Genomic DNA, 13,552 nt, shown 5'->3' with positions numbered 1-13,552 from the left:
ATCTTCAGTAAAAATAGAAAACACTTTCAGGAGTAAGGCTATCAGATGGTCAGGGGACCTCAGAAATGACAGTTTAATATCTGAGTTACTTAGAAAGATGTTCTTCATTCTGTTTCATAGAACTCCTGATTTCTTCCTCACGAGGCAATTTTTACTTTTGTATCTTTCTTAAATCAAATTATATCTTCTGTAATCAATGTTACCAAAAAGCTAAAACAAACCAAAAAGAGATGGGGCCTGAAACACGCTCAAATTTGTCTCCTATTAAATTAGAAGAACTCTGCACTATTATGGAATAGATAATAATGAAAGCCAAAAGAAGCAGGAGAGATGTTAAGCTCAGAAAGCTAGCAGAAAGAAAACATACTGTGCAAGTTCTAGAAATACGGCCTCTTCCAGGAAAACGAGGTGTAAAGAAAGAAAATCTAGTAAGGTTTCTGATGACTAGCTAGAGGGCTTTCAGTCTGGATGACCTTTCTTTAAACTAACTCTGTATTTTAAAATACCTCTCCGCATTCACAACGCATCAGCTGTACTCTGTACTCCTGTATCATACGCTGAAGGAATGAATATGGATGGATTTTTCCATCAGGAAAACCTTATTTCCTCTACAGCAAATAACAGTGCCTTATTTTAACGAATGATACAGCAAATTGGATTTATCTTGATACAATGCCTAGCATTAACTACCACCTTGCAGAAATTCTTCTGCTGTGGCCATTTTTATCTATCAAGTGAAATCTGAGTGCTCTCTGTAATACTGTTTTAAGAGAGGAACAAACTTGATATAATTAGTTATTTGAACAAAACAAAAACAAAACAAAGAAGATATGGCTGCTGAGTTTTAAGGCTTTTCCCACACAGGTTTGAAAATAAAAAAGAGGCTGCATAAAAGGACTTGCAAATAGACTTACAGTCCTTTTCTCCAAAGAGGAAATGCACAATACTGAGTCTGATTACTGCATGCTGCTTTTAAGTTGTTACATTAAAAGCATACAGATTTGCTATTTCATAGGAATAACTATAATCATGCTATAAAAATCTCGGTATCTGTGTCTAATTCCTGTACTCAGCTAAGATTCTGCCAAGAATCAGCCACCCACTGCTAACAGTGTTCTGTCTCCATTACTCCAGTGCCTTTATTCCAAGTTTACTAACAGAAAGCAATGACCCAGTTCTTTGCAAACAGCTTGCAAATACACGGTAATCACCAAGTGAACTCTATGTCCAGTCACAAGAACAGGCAGCAACTGGAGTATAATTTTCTTCCCTTAAAGGACCGTACCAGAAATACCATCCAACTGCTGAAAGGACTCATTAAGGAACACACCTTGCACGTGACACAGTCGCTCAGAGACAGTGTTTCATGAACACTACCAAAGGTGCAAACTCAGGCTCATCAGCATGGTACAGGCAGTATTTTTTAAAGCCAGCATTATTTAGTAAGTTCGTTACTATTTATGAGGGCACGAAACTTTTAAAGTACAGGTGCCTCTGTAGAAACATGCCACAGACTTTAGTCAAACAATGACTGGAAACAAGGACTGTGTTTCCCTGTCACCAACCCAGAAGTATACATGCCTCTCTGCTGTTGCTCTAGCTAATGTCTCCTTTTCAGAACTCAAGAAACTAGAAGAAGAAACTAGAAGAGTTAAACACAAACCTTTGTGAGAAAGCAGAAGAAAAAAAAACTCTGAGCATTCTCTGAACTCTACATTATTACTCAAAGAGTGGTGTATGTCATGGGGGACAGAGACAGCACAATCCATACACTTCCAAAAGCCCACACACAGCAGGCAGAGCTAACTTTGACCTACGAGACCTGAAAATTTTGACTGGCTAAGCCTAAGCTACCTTAGGAATACTGTTAGCATTGTTTGCTCAAAATTAGTAGGAAGTTATAAAATAAACAGTGAGTAGCTGTTTATCGTCTTGACAGCTATGCTGTCAAAGCTATGCTGTCAAGACGATAAGTAAAACATACTGAAGATGCTATTAGTCTACAAATTCACAGGAATTAAAATTCAGTTACCTCCAGTCCATCTTTTCAACCAAAAAGGCACAGATCAGAAATCCAGTTCTATTGAAACCATGCGTGCAATGGACACCTATACAAAGCAAGAGAAGAGAATAATCATTTTAAAGTAGTTTTAACAAATGTTTTAGTTTCACAAGTGTTTTTGGATCTTCATCAATAACACAAATGAGTTATCTTCCTTCCTATCAAGGCATCCCAGATGGCTTAATGCATACAAGCCTAAAAAAAAATATTTATTACATTCTTCCTGCAAATTATTAGCAACAAGAATATAGGATACTTCAGACTGCATCAACTCAAAAATACCAACTTAATGCAACTCAAATGTGGCTAATACAGACAAGATTCAAAATTGTTCATTTGTTTGTTGTTTTTTTTTTTTTTTTAATTGAATGATCAAACACTTATCAGAATACATTGCAGTCAAATTCGATAACTGTGCTTTAATGGATTCAACAAGCATTACGTTTATTTCACACCATCAGGCATAAAAATCATACCCAGATTACCCTACTTCAAATTTGAAAGCAGCATCATTAGGCTACAACTCCATGTCAAATTCGTAATTACCACGCTAAGACCAGACATACCGATTTCAGAGAAAAAAAAAAACACGACAGAAATAAAATTATATAACAATGTAATTGCCATCAACTACTAATCTTTCCAATTTAAGAAAAAACAATTTTCCCCCTCTCTTTTACTGAATTCATTCCCCAGTGAAAGGAGGGGAAAAGTCAAACATTGGAGCTCCTCTTTTTTTTCTGTCCATTTCAAGGCAACAGCACCATCTAGTGATACACAAACCAAGTCTGAAACTTGTAGGGCTAAAATGATGTGAAGGATTCAGGCAAAGTGTTGACTCCTCCTCACAGTGCTTTTTTTTTTTTTTTTCTCTAAATTGCAAACACCACAGCATCAAAGTTTCCACTCACACCAAATGCAATTATTCTTAATATTAACACATTTTACAGCTCTGACTATAAAGCAGGCTTTTATTGATTTACTTTTTTCTCTACCATAGTTAGCAGAGTAAGTCAGCAACAATTTGAGCTTCCCTTCTTAATAAAGCAGGGCAAGAAATACCAGGAATTTCTTGGATTTGCACATTCAAACCATTAATAACAACAAAAACTGTAACTTGCATCAAAGGAAATTAATTTTAGCTTCCTCATAGAATTTGTTCCCAGCAATCACTTCTCCTTTGTTTCCTGCTTAAGCAAAATCTTTCTGTTTTGTTCCCTTGAAGTTGGCAGGCATATTGCGGTCCTTCAAGTTGCAAAAATAAAGCTTCCATCCTGTAGAGTACTAGCTGAATAGAAAACGTTGATCACTTATCATTCACATTTCAGGCTCTTTTCATGTCTAATCTTAACACCAGCACTGAAATGGCACACAATTGCTATCAATAAGCCCTGCAGCTGTTGCTGCTACCAAAAAGGTTAAGTCAATAATTTTATACACACGCCAAAGATAAGAAGCTTTTCAGCAATGAGACCAATGGCTTGGAAAGGAATGGTCACACAGGGTGTCGTACTATCACTCTTGCAGACTGCTTTCCCTCCTGATAAAAACATCCTCCACACCAATCCCTTGGATGCTTTTTCTTCCAGAACCAGAAATAACCTTTCTGCAACTAACGGAAGGGAAATGGAATATCCCAACATTTCACTTTTGCTACAAAAGCCTAAACTACAGGTCAAGAGCTTATTCGAGACATTGATTCATTTCCATGAAAAAAAAAAGGCAATTAAGAGCCAAGAAAAAAAAATACTCTAAATAATGTAAGAACATTTCAAAATTCAAGTAAGTCCAAAAGTTAATGGCTCAACACTGAAAGCAGCATTTTAAAAGTTTAAATAGCAGTTAAACGGGTCTGCTATTTCGTGCATGTTACAATGGTATCCATATTCCACATAAATTGCTGACCCGTAACAGTATTTCGTTTTCTGCAGTACTGCCAATAGCTGATCCCACTCGCTCTCATTTAGCAGTTTTTCATATCACATACTTGTGCTACAGTTCAGAGAAGAAAACAGAGGTTTCAAATTAAAACTTCATTCCATGAGGAATACAGAAATAATAAAGTATCTGAAAGGAAATTATGTGAAGGACTTAATAATGTGCTTCAATTAAATGTCTCAGCATTAATAAAAATAAGATTCTCGGTGGTATCCAGTGACGGGTCAAGAAGCAATGGGCACGGATTGAAATACAAGAAACTTTGTTCAAATGCAAGGACAAAAAGAAACAAAGCCTTTTTTATTTTAAGGGTGATCAAACACTGGAAAAAAGGTTGCCAGAAGGTGTTGCAAAGTCCCCACCCTTGTGGACTGTCAACACCTAGAGGAACACGGTCCTAAGCGACCTGCTTCAGCTGACCCTGCTCTGAGGGGGGGTGATAGGCTAGGTGGTTTCCAGAGGTCCCCTCCAACCTCCACTATTCCAAGACTGTGTGAATCCTGAAGTGTGTGAGCATACTAGCTTCGTTTACCGAGCTCTCATCAATGACACCTACACAAACAACTGTTCTGTGTGCTTCCAAGTCATACAGACACTCTTTTTCAGTCAGGTTGCAGAACTATCATCAAAGATGCCCAAGGACAAAACCCCTTCTGAATGTGGAAACTAAGCTGCACGGTAATTTCTTGTCTCTGATAGCTTGCAGTGAGACGGGGAAGACGCTAAAACTTATCTGAATTAACATTTAGCTACATATACGGTAAAACATGCTAATTATTGAAGAATGTAGACGAGAACCTTATGAGAAGCAAATGTAAAAAGGAAGATATCACTCAAGGCCAATGGATAAGGGAAGGATGAACAACTCATTAGGGAAGGATGAACGACTCTTTGGCAGGAAACAAGGCAAAGATAAGCAAAAAACTCCTAAATACTGTCCAACAGAAGGTCAAAGACCAGAAAGGTAAAAAGTTTAACCTCCTCTTCCTCATTGCCTTCATCCTGATAGACCCCAGCCTGTGACCACCAGGCACAGGCACAACCGGGAGGAGCTAAGGGAAGGGAGTATGGAAATTAGGACTAGGAAGAGGTCTGCCTTTTGGGGAAATTAATGAATATGTAATAGAGCTCATGAAATATGTAACAGTATTCATGTATAAATCTGAGAAACGACCAGGAAGGCACGCACTTTTTTGAGGGAAGCTACTCCCAGTGCACCTGGTGCACCACAATAAAGTATACCTGCTTTACAACCGTATGGTTGTGGAGTCATTTCTGCACGTCAGCAGATAGAGTTGAATATTAATATGCTTACCAGAAATCAGAATAAAGTGCTCTTACTAGAACTAAAATTCACTTGAGAACTTATTCTGCTCTGATAAAAGTCAGCCTCATGACATTTGAATAATTACCATGAGACACTATGCTACAGAAACGCTTAGCCTAATGTTTACTATCAATTTCTGGCAAATAATCATCTGTTTTGTGAAATTTGTTAAAGAATATCTGATAATTCAGTTACCAAATACGACTTCAAGGAAGCCAGGCCATCGAATGCTAGAACAACAATCAGGCAATGCATAACCTTCATCTGTATCAGCAGGAGTTTCAAAAACACACTGCAGGTATTTTGTGTTTGTAGACAGTTCTTAAGCCTGTGTATTTTCTGCACAAAATCAATAGCTGGATTCAAATTGACTTATGCAGAAACATACTGGTTTCTGTAAAAAAAAATAGTAGTTTACTCTGGAGTTTAAAAAAATCATATTTATATATGCACAAACACTGTACGGCAGAAATTCTTTGGCTTATATAAATTAACAGCAAAAAAATAATGAAAACAGGTAAAAGAAGACATACCTATAAGCTCTGAAGGATTCTTGTCACTGAAGTGTTCACATACACGGATAAATGTTTCTGTATTCTCAGGTGTAGGACACTCACCATGCCTGATAAACATGGGAACACATCGGTTAGGTGAAAGTTTTGGAGAAAGGAAGGGAGGGGGGATTAAGGAGGGGAAGAGTAATTACTTCAGTGTGATCTCTGAAGTTAAAAACTCAATATTAAAAGAGCGAAGACAACTTACCCTTTACACTGGAGCTTTATGTATTTAATTCCCTCTTTCTCTATATCATTCCTATCATAGAACCTAGTAGTGTTGGTCAAGTCCACCAGCAAACCCATTTTAACCTAAAAATTAAAAATAAAGTTATTGCATATATTTGGTCCAAATATTAATGAACACATATTAATTGGTTAATAACATCCAAATTAATAACAGTAGTAGGCTACTGCTACAAGCTTAGAATTTCTCAAATACCATGTTCCATATATATATATATATATATATATATATATATATATATGTATTTGAGAAATTGAGAAGTTGATATAAATATCAACTTCATTCTATCAGCATCAGAGTCATTTTTTATTTTGTGAAATCTTGTGTTTGAATTAGCACTGGTCATCAATTCAAAAACCTCATTTTGTCTCCCCACAAAATCCCCAAATAAGAATAATCTGTTAACAGCAAAAAAGTACATGCAAAAGAAGTATTTAAACATGTTAAAAGACATAAATCTAAATCAGGCGCTCTTACACTTTACATAAAACTTTAAACAGTGGGAGTACCATAAAAAATTTACCTCCAGAGACTTACATAGAAGTACCCTCTTAAAAAAATCTTACCTTAATTTACCCATCTGCTACAATGGAAAACACTGTTTCAAGTTTAAAACAAAAATCCCTTAAATTCCTAGAAATACTTTATTCAAAGATGAGATGTTAAAAAGTTTGAAATCTTTAGAGATGCTTGCTGCTGGTTAAGTAAGGTTGTAGTTTTAACCATACAGACTTTGGGACATACCTGAATTAAGGTTGCTTTGTCCACTCTACTCTAACGTGTCCCCTTGTTAGTGTTTGATTTTACAGCTGTAGAATAGCTCTTTAACAGCAGCCTTAGAGAAGTTACTGTGTTTAAAAAAGCAAGATGGAGAGCAGAAATTCCAACGGGTGCCATCCTACACACTGTTCATCAGCATCCTACTGAGTCCTCACTGAAGCGAACACAGGAAATTAAACTCTTCATATTTCCTAAGATTTCTTAACACAACGGTAGAAAACATTTTATTCCGTGTTCTGGGGAAACGTTTGCCTTTAGGTCATGGACATAGGCAGTCACAGAGAAACAGAACAGGGGGAAAAAAAGTTGCATGGCCATCTGCTGACTCGATGCTGCCCTTCTCCATTCTATGTAATTTCATCGTTGGTCCATGTGTGACTTCTGCCAGGCATCAATCTCCCCCTGTTACTGCACAAAAACGGCTTACTAGCACTCCTGAAAGCATTCCTGGTTTCCTACTTTATAGGTACAAGTAATTGCTTTTGGTCAAAAAGCAAAATGTCGCGCTTTCAGGTAGGATCCTCACCATGAGGTCGGATGTCTATTTAGAAGCCATTTACAAGGAGCCTTTTAGCAAAATCCTCGTTTTATAGTCTTGTCTTTTTAAAGAGAGACATCAATAGTGCACTAAAAAAACACATTACCACTGAAGCATGTTATACGTGCAGAAACATAAAAGAACACCGTGTCTTCAATACGTTTAAAACTCCAACTCACATTCATGAACAGGGATCTGATCAGGTTTTATTTACCTGAAGGTGAGCAGACTGCTAATAATTTAGAACTGCAGCTAGAGAAATTCCAACTTAAAACACTGCTTCCTGACAATTCAGAGAAGATGAATTCCAATTTTAACTGGAATACAGTTCAGACACGGCAGATTCAGCCGAGTATGTAAATCAATAGACCCCCAAGGCAATTTCCAGTTCTCTACAGAGGTAGTCATGTGTGGTTCTTATGGTGTATTTTCATATTTTTATATTTAAAAGTGTCATAGTGTTATGTCAGAAGCACTAAATATATGTACTCTAATACCCACATCAGTTCGAAATTCCTTTTTTTTTTTTTGTCGAATTCAACTTGCATATTTTATTCAGAATGGTTTACTGAGACTCTTTTGCAGAAATGCGAGCTACTTCAGTAGCAGTCCACCTGAAAACAATGTTTTATCATCTGAAATCTCAAGTATTTAGCATCAATTGAACTGCTAACCATATGGACTGACAGTATATTAACCAGTGATTAATTTTGTAGGAAGTATACAAAAGGCAATTAGTTTAATGATTATTTTCCTCCCCTTCCACTTTCAACAGCAGTTAGCAATCATCTCAGAGATTACTTAAGAGACAAGTAAAACCATGCAAGATTTCCAGGTGCTATGCCCTAGGCCCCTAACACTACAACACTGAGTTAAAGCAGTTAAAAACAATTATTTGGAGTACAATGGTGCATTCTCATGCCAGTAATTCCAAGTGAACATGCAGGAAAACAGGCTAGGAAAGAAAAGCAAAACATAAAAGGGTGAGAAGTCCATCTAAAATGAGATCATTAGATGAAAACTACTCAGGTACTTCTCTACTGTTCTACACAAGCAATGGCTCTGCTAGGGAATCCCCACAGTGCCCCAGGGAAAGTACAGCAATTGTCTTTTGTGCTCTGTGTCCTATCTGGAGCATGGCTAAAGTTGACAAAAAGGCTGGTTAAAAAAATCAGCTGTGTTTTCCCCAGAGCACTATGAAGCCACATAAATGGCCCCCTAAATATCTTCCTGCCCAACTGCATAGCTAAGCTTGACAAACTATTCTTTTATCTAAAATATGGGGTTAGGTATAATGCTTCCAAGATATCCTCAGCTAAAGGGAAAAAAATATTTTCAAAATAAGATTAAAATTATTCTTTCACTGAATCTTAAAGTGAAGGACTTGCATTCAGTTCCAGCCTAGTAAGAAAAAAAGACACTCCAAATGCAAATTGGAATGCTCTTGAATAAAACGGAATATCATCCGGTAGTATGTGTATAGGGAAAAAGAGTTGTTAGGAAAATGAGCTGATTAATAAGATCACAAAGACAAATTAAAAGGTAACGCTGCTTAATATTGCAAGTTGTTAACAGAGAGCTGCAAGAAAAAGTGTGAGTAATTTGTGAAATAGAGTTTAACATCTTCCCCTCCAAAAGACACAGTTCCACATTACTACTGAAAACTCAAAGCCAATTCCCAATCCCACTGTCCTCAAATACCAATGGTTTCAAATGCTCCCACCAGAAGCTTCCAACCTTCCCCAAACTCCTACCACAATGAGGACCTGTCACTGAGATGCAAGGAAGTTCAAAAATTAATTTCATATCAAAGTATTTAAGCTCAAAGGATACTCAAGTTTTTCCTTCAACTTTTAGAAATCACTCTTTTAAACGTATTCACGTACAGACTTCTGCCTCCTGGCTGACCTACAAAACCTAGGAGAATGCTACAATGTTCTTCAGACCCAAATTGTCCGTAAGTTGCATGTAATGTTGTATTAAATGTTTGTTTTTAATTTTGGGGATGTTGCGTTTAATTTAAACAGGAGGATGATACAAAGGAAAGTATCTGTTAAGGAGAAAATTCAGAACTACAGGACTCCTGGCCAACTATTCCCTTATAATTATTACAAATTATTTGTAAGTAAAGATCCTGTGTAGTGACTGCATTCCTCATGTTTTTTTATGGAGCTGTAAACCACACAGGCATCTGGTACAACTTAGTCAAAACTACAAAGTGGAATGAAGAGCAGCATAAGCCCTAAAATCAAAGTATACAATTATGAGACTACAAAATCCATCAGAAGACACACTGCTCCTACAGGAATTGGAACACTTCAGTCACTGAACAGGAGTTGTACTGTGCTTGCACTTGGCCTGATCTCACCTACTGCAAAGATTCGAGTACATGGACATCCATCATGCAGGTCCTGTGCTCTGCTCCCAAGCCCTGGCATCACAGCGTAGGTTTGCTCCTAGAAAGTTCTTAACAGGAGCTGATTTTTGAAGGATTACCCAAGTAAAATACACAGTTACCCACTGGAAAAAAAAAAAAACTATTTTTCCATCCAGCGTTGGGTATGAATCATCCTTCAGTCCATCATTAAATGACACAGCTTTGGAAGAAAGAATAACATTAGAATTGTTGAGCAACTTCTCATTAAAGCACATATATATTTCTCACGAGGACTGTTGCAACAATAAAATCTTACTGCATTGCAACACAATTTAACTAGATTTTTTTTCTTGCTTGTAATTGTAAAAGGTGAGTGAATAGAAGAAAAAGCTCACTTATAGCTTGAAAACATCACCTTGTACATACAATAGCATCACAGTCTTCATACTTATTCTGGCCAGTCTCTCCACGTCCTCCTACTGTTACAAAAGCCTTCTCCCTCTCACTTTCTCACATTCCAGCTATCTCAAGCTACTAATGCCTTATGCATGTGCTCTTCTGCTGCTCAGAACATAAACAGGCTTAGCTACGTTCCCCTTGCATGACCCCAGAAGTTTCTCATTAGACACTGGAACTTGAAAACATCCTCCCCAGGAGGCTGAGAGCAATACTACAATGCAGTGAATTCTCTCCACTCCCTGGACTTTTTTCCCTTTTTATTTTTTATTTGAGGAAAGTAGTTTAAATCAGTGCCTGAATTTATCTGTTAAACCAATACTGTGGCTGAAAACTGATAATTAGTTTTCCAAATAGGAATTCTTTTGAGTTAACTAATGCCATAGCTCTTAGTGACAGAAAATTAACTTTTATAAAGCATAAATATTATGCTTTAACTTATGCTCTAACTTACCTACTTAAAAAGAAAAAGAAATTATTCACATTGTCACCAATTGCTCCTCTGGTATTTTTTAAGAAGTTCATTAAGATGCTGTGTCAGTATTAGCAATTGTAAGAAAAAAGGAGTGGTCATCCCTTCCCAAATCTGTGTCTAACGTTCAGACTTTCAGCAACTGCACAGGAAGCTTTTCAGGCAACGTTCCACCTTAGTTCCTCTCAGACAGATGTTGTCTTACATGCTGAACCCCTACCTTCAAGTATCTGTGCTAACAGCAATACCTCACCATCACCAAAATCCAGATGTCAAAATTTCTGCTGAAATAGCTAATTTGGCAGATAAATTGCACGGACCTAAGTAACACCAGGGTTTCAGAAGTGACTCATTTGGCAAAGCATGAGCATTTAACAGAGTGAAATAAAGTGATGACAACCATGCCCAGTGAGTTACTTTTCACTTGGGAAAATCCACTTTTCTAAGTCTCCTCGATTGCACACTCATCTCACGTTGCCAGACTGTTGGTAAATTGCTGTTCTGGAAATACAGCTCTCTGCTAACACATTGCCCATCTTGGCAAATCAAAAACTGTTTAATAGATTTTATGAAACTACGGAGAGAAATTATACATTCTGCTTACTAAACAAAATGAGCAACATGTTAGCAGAGAGCCACAAGCTGATACCTGCACTATCAGACTAACCATTTAACCTCACAAAGACTTCATAAATTTGTAGCATTGCAAAACAACTGAGTGATATGACAACTGAGTCTTTCCTCATGGAAAGACTTTGAAGGCTCATCGTGGTTTATTTTTTGGGTGACAAATCACTAGCAAACAAATACTCAGAAATTCTGAGCAAGTCTGGGAAGTTCTCCACAACTTTAAAAACACGTGCAGAATTTTGAGTTACTTTAAACCACAAATGCTTTTGGAAAACTTCCAGGGATGGCCATTAAAGCTGATCAGAGGAAAAAAAAAAAGAGAAACCCAAATGGAATTTAGACACAAAGATCCAAGCATTCAAACAAGAAAAGTCCTACCAGTTCAGCCACACGTGCTTCGCGTTTGCCCACTTGTACTTCTATCACTGCTACACTGAGTACCTCACCATCCACCTGATGCCTAAACCCAAATAAGATTCACAAAATGGAATTTCCCACATTTTAGCCATCTGATTTTTGATGCTTAAGCTCCAGTTGCTAAACAGATTCAGAATTAATTGTAGATCAACCGAAAAAATAAATGAAAATTGTAACTACCATGATTAGATTTATAAACTACACAACCAAAACAAGTGGTGTCCACCTTCTATGCAAGGGTTTAACAAACAGATTAGAAGAATAAGGTCGCGTGCCTTGCTTTGTCTCAGACTTTTAAAAACCCATCTCCAGATGCACCCAGCTACGCACAGCACTGACAGACCTCTACATGACATGAAAGGCTGGAAAGGCCCTGTTCCCCACCAAAGCTGTGCAGTCATGCAGAACAACACCCCCGTTGATGTAGGCAGACAGAAATGGGCTGAAGAGAGCCAATGAACACAAGTTCCCTGAAATTTGCCGTTCACTTTTAAACATTTTCACTCATATAAGCAAAATTGCAGTTTAACATACCCATACACAAGAGTCATCTGTAAAACTACAAATTATCTAAATTGTGACAATGACATCTAACCAAGGTGTGACAGTAATAACAGAAAAGAATGAGGTTCTTGCTGGTAACACAGCAAATGAGCTGGAGAATTTTGTACAATTCTTGCTTATAATAAAATAGTATTTGAGAAACTGAGGAGTTGCAGAGATAAACCAAAAACTTTTTAAAAAATATTTTGTTAAATATTTTTTTCTGTACACATGTCCCAAAGGAAGCCATCAACACCATTTTTCTTAAACCTGAAAAGCAACGTTTGAGTAAGCATTAATAACAACAGTAACATTTCAATTAATAGGAAATTTCACTTTACCTTCAGGCTCTTTAAGTAGTTGGACAACATGCTTGGGTGAAACCGATTTTCTTCAGCGACCTGATCATCGTATCTTGGTCCTAACATTGTCTTCAAAGGTAAAAACTTCCCTATGAAACACAACCAAAATTTGCAGCTTTTTATATATCGTCATGTATAAGATCAGCTACAACTTTGTGATTTCAAAGCAGTTTCAGAGGTTCATCTACAATGAAAAACAACTGCAGGAAAAGTATCGGCAACAGCTCAACTGGAATTCTTCTTAGCCACAGAACGTCTGAATGTGTAAATAAGTTTAGAAGAAACAGGTCAGATCATCAAAAACTGCTATTTTAAATGTTTTAGCTAGTTTTTAAGTGCAATATAGGCTGCAGAGCTAGAGCACACAAGAGAACAGACAAAATTTAAACTCGGCAAAGTTAAAAATATGAAAAATAAATGTTAAATGCCAGTTTAACAGGGGAGCCCAAGGTAGCAGCACACCTACCTCCTGCTGCAGCGCCCAGGAACCCAGGCAGTGGCAAGCTGCAGAAAAAGGACTTAAATTCATGGAAAGAAAGGGGCCTGGCATAGCTGCCCGGCTGCAGCCAGGGGAGAGACACAGGCAGGGAGCAAAGCTGGGGGAACCTCAGTGTTTTCTGCACATGGGAAGTGCAAAACAAATGATTGCCCCAGAGTTTTCATCCCTTCTTTCCTTTTTTTCTTTTTTTTTTAATAGAACTGTTTCAAAAACGCAGCCTTTCTAACAGCAGAGCAAATGCAAGCATGTAATTGTATCACACAGAAGAGCAGCAGAGGCTTTTTACTGCAGGAAGAGCCCCAGACACACGTCTTTCTAGGAAAGAAATCGCCACTAGATCCTGAGCTTGT

At 37.4% G+C, this 13,552-nt stretch overlaps 1 protein-coding gene across 3 annotated transcripts in view; it reads right to left on the bottom strand.

Moving 5' to 3' along the window:
- Positions 1–13,552, bottom strand: part of RNGTT (RNA guanylyltransferase and 5'-phosphatase) — a 183,509-nt gene that overhangs the window by 166,253 nt on the left and 3,704 nt on the right. For all 3 annotated transcript variants that reach the window (XM_068677987.1, XM_068677986.1, XM_068677985.1), the window contains exons 2-5: positions 12,683–12,792; positions 6,090–6,193; positions 5,861–5,949; positions 2,033–2,108 (exon numbers count right to left, since the gene is read on the bottom strand). In XM_068677987.1, the coding sequence (XP_068534088.1) occupies positions 2,033–2,108; positions 5,861–5,949; positions 6,090–6,193; positions 12,683–12,792 (379 nt within the window). The remainder of the gene's footprint in view (positions 1–2,032; positions 2,109–5,860; positions 5,950–6,089; positions 6,194–12,682; positions 12,793–13,552) is intronic.

This window comes from Anas acuta, chromosome 3 (genome assembly GCF_963932015.1).
Source record: "Anas acuta chromosome 3, bAnaAcu1.1, whole genome shotgun sequence".
Lineage (NCBI taxonomy): Eukaryota > Metazoa > Chordata > Aves > Anseriformes > Anatidae > Anas > Anas acuta.
The sequence above is the reverse complement of the archived record's forward strand: the minus strand, read 5'-3'. Positions and strand labels throughout refer to the sequence as shown.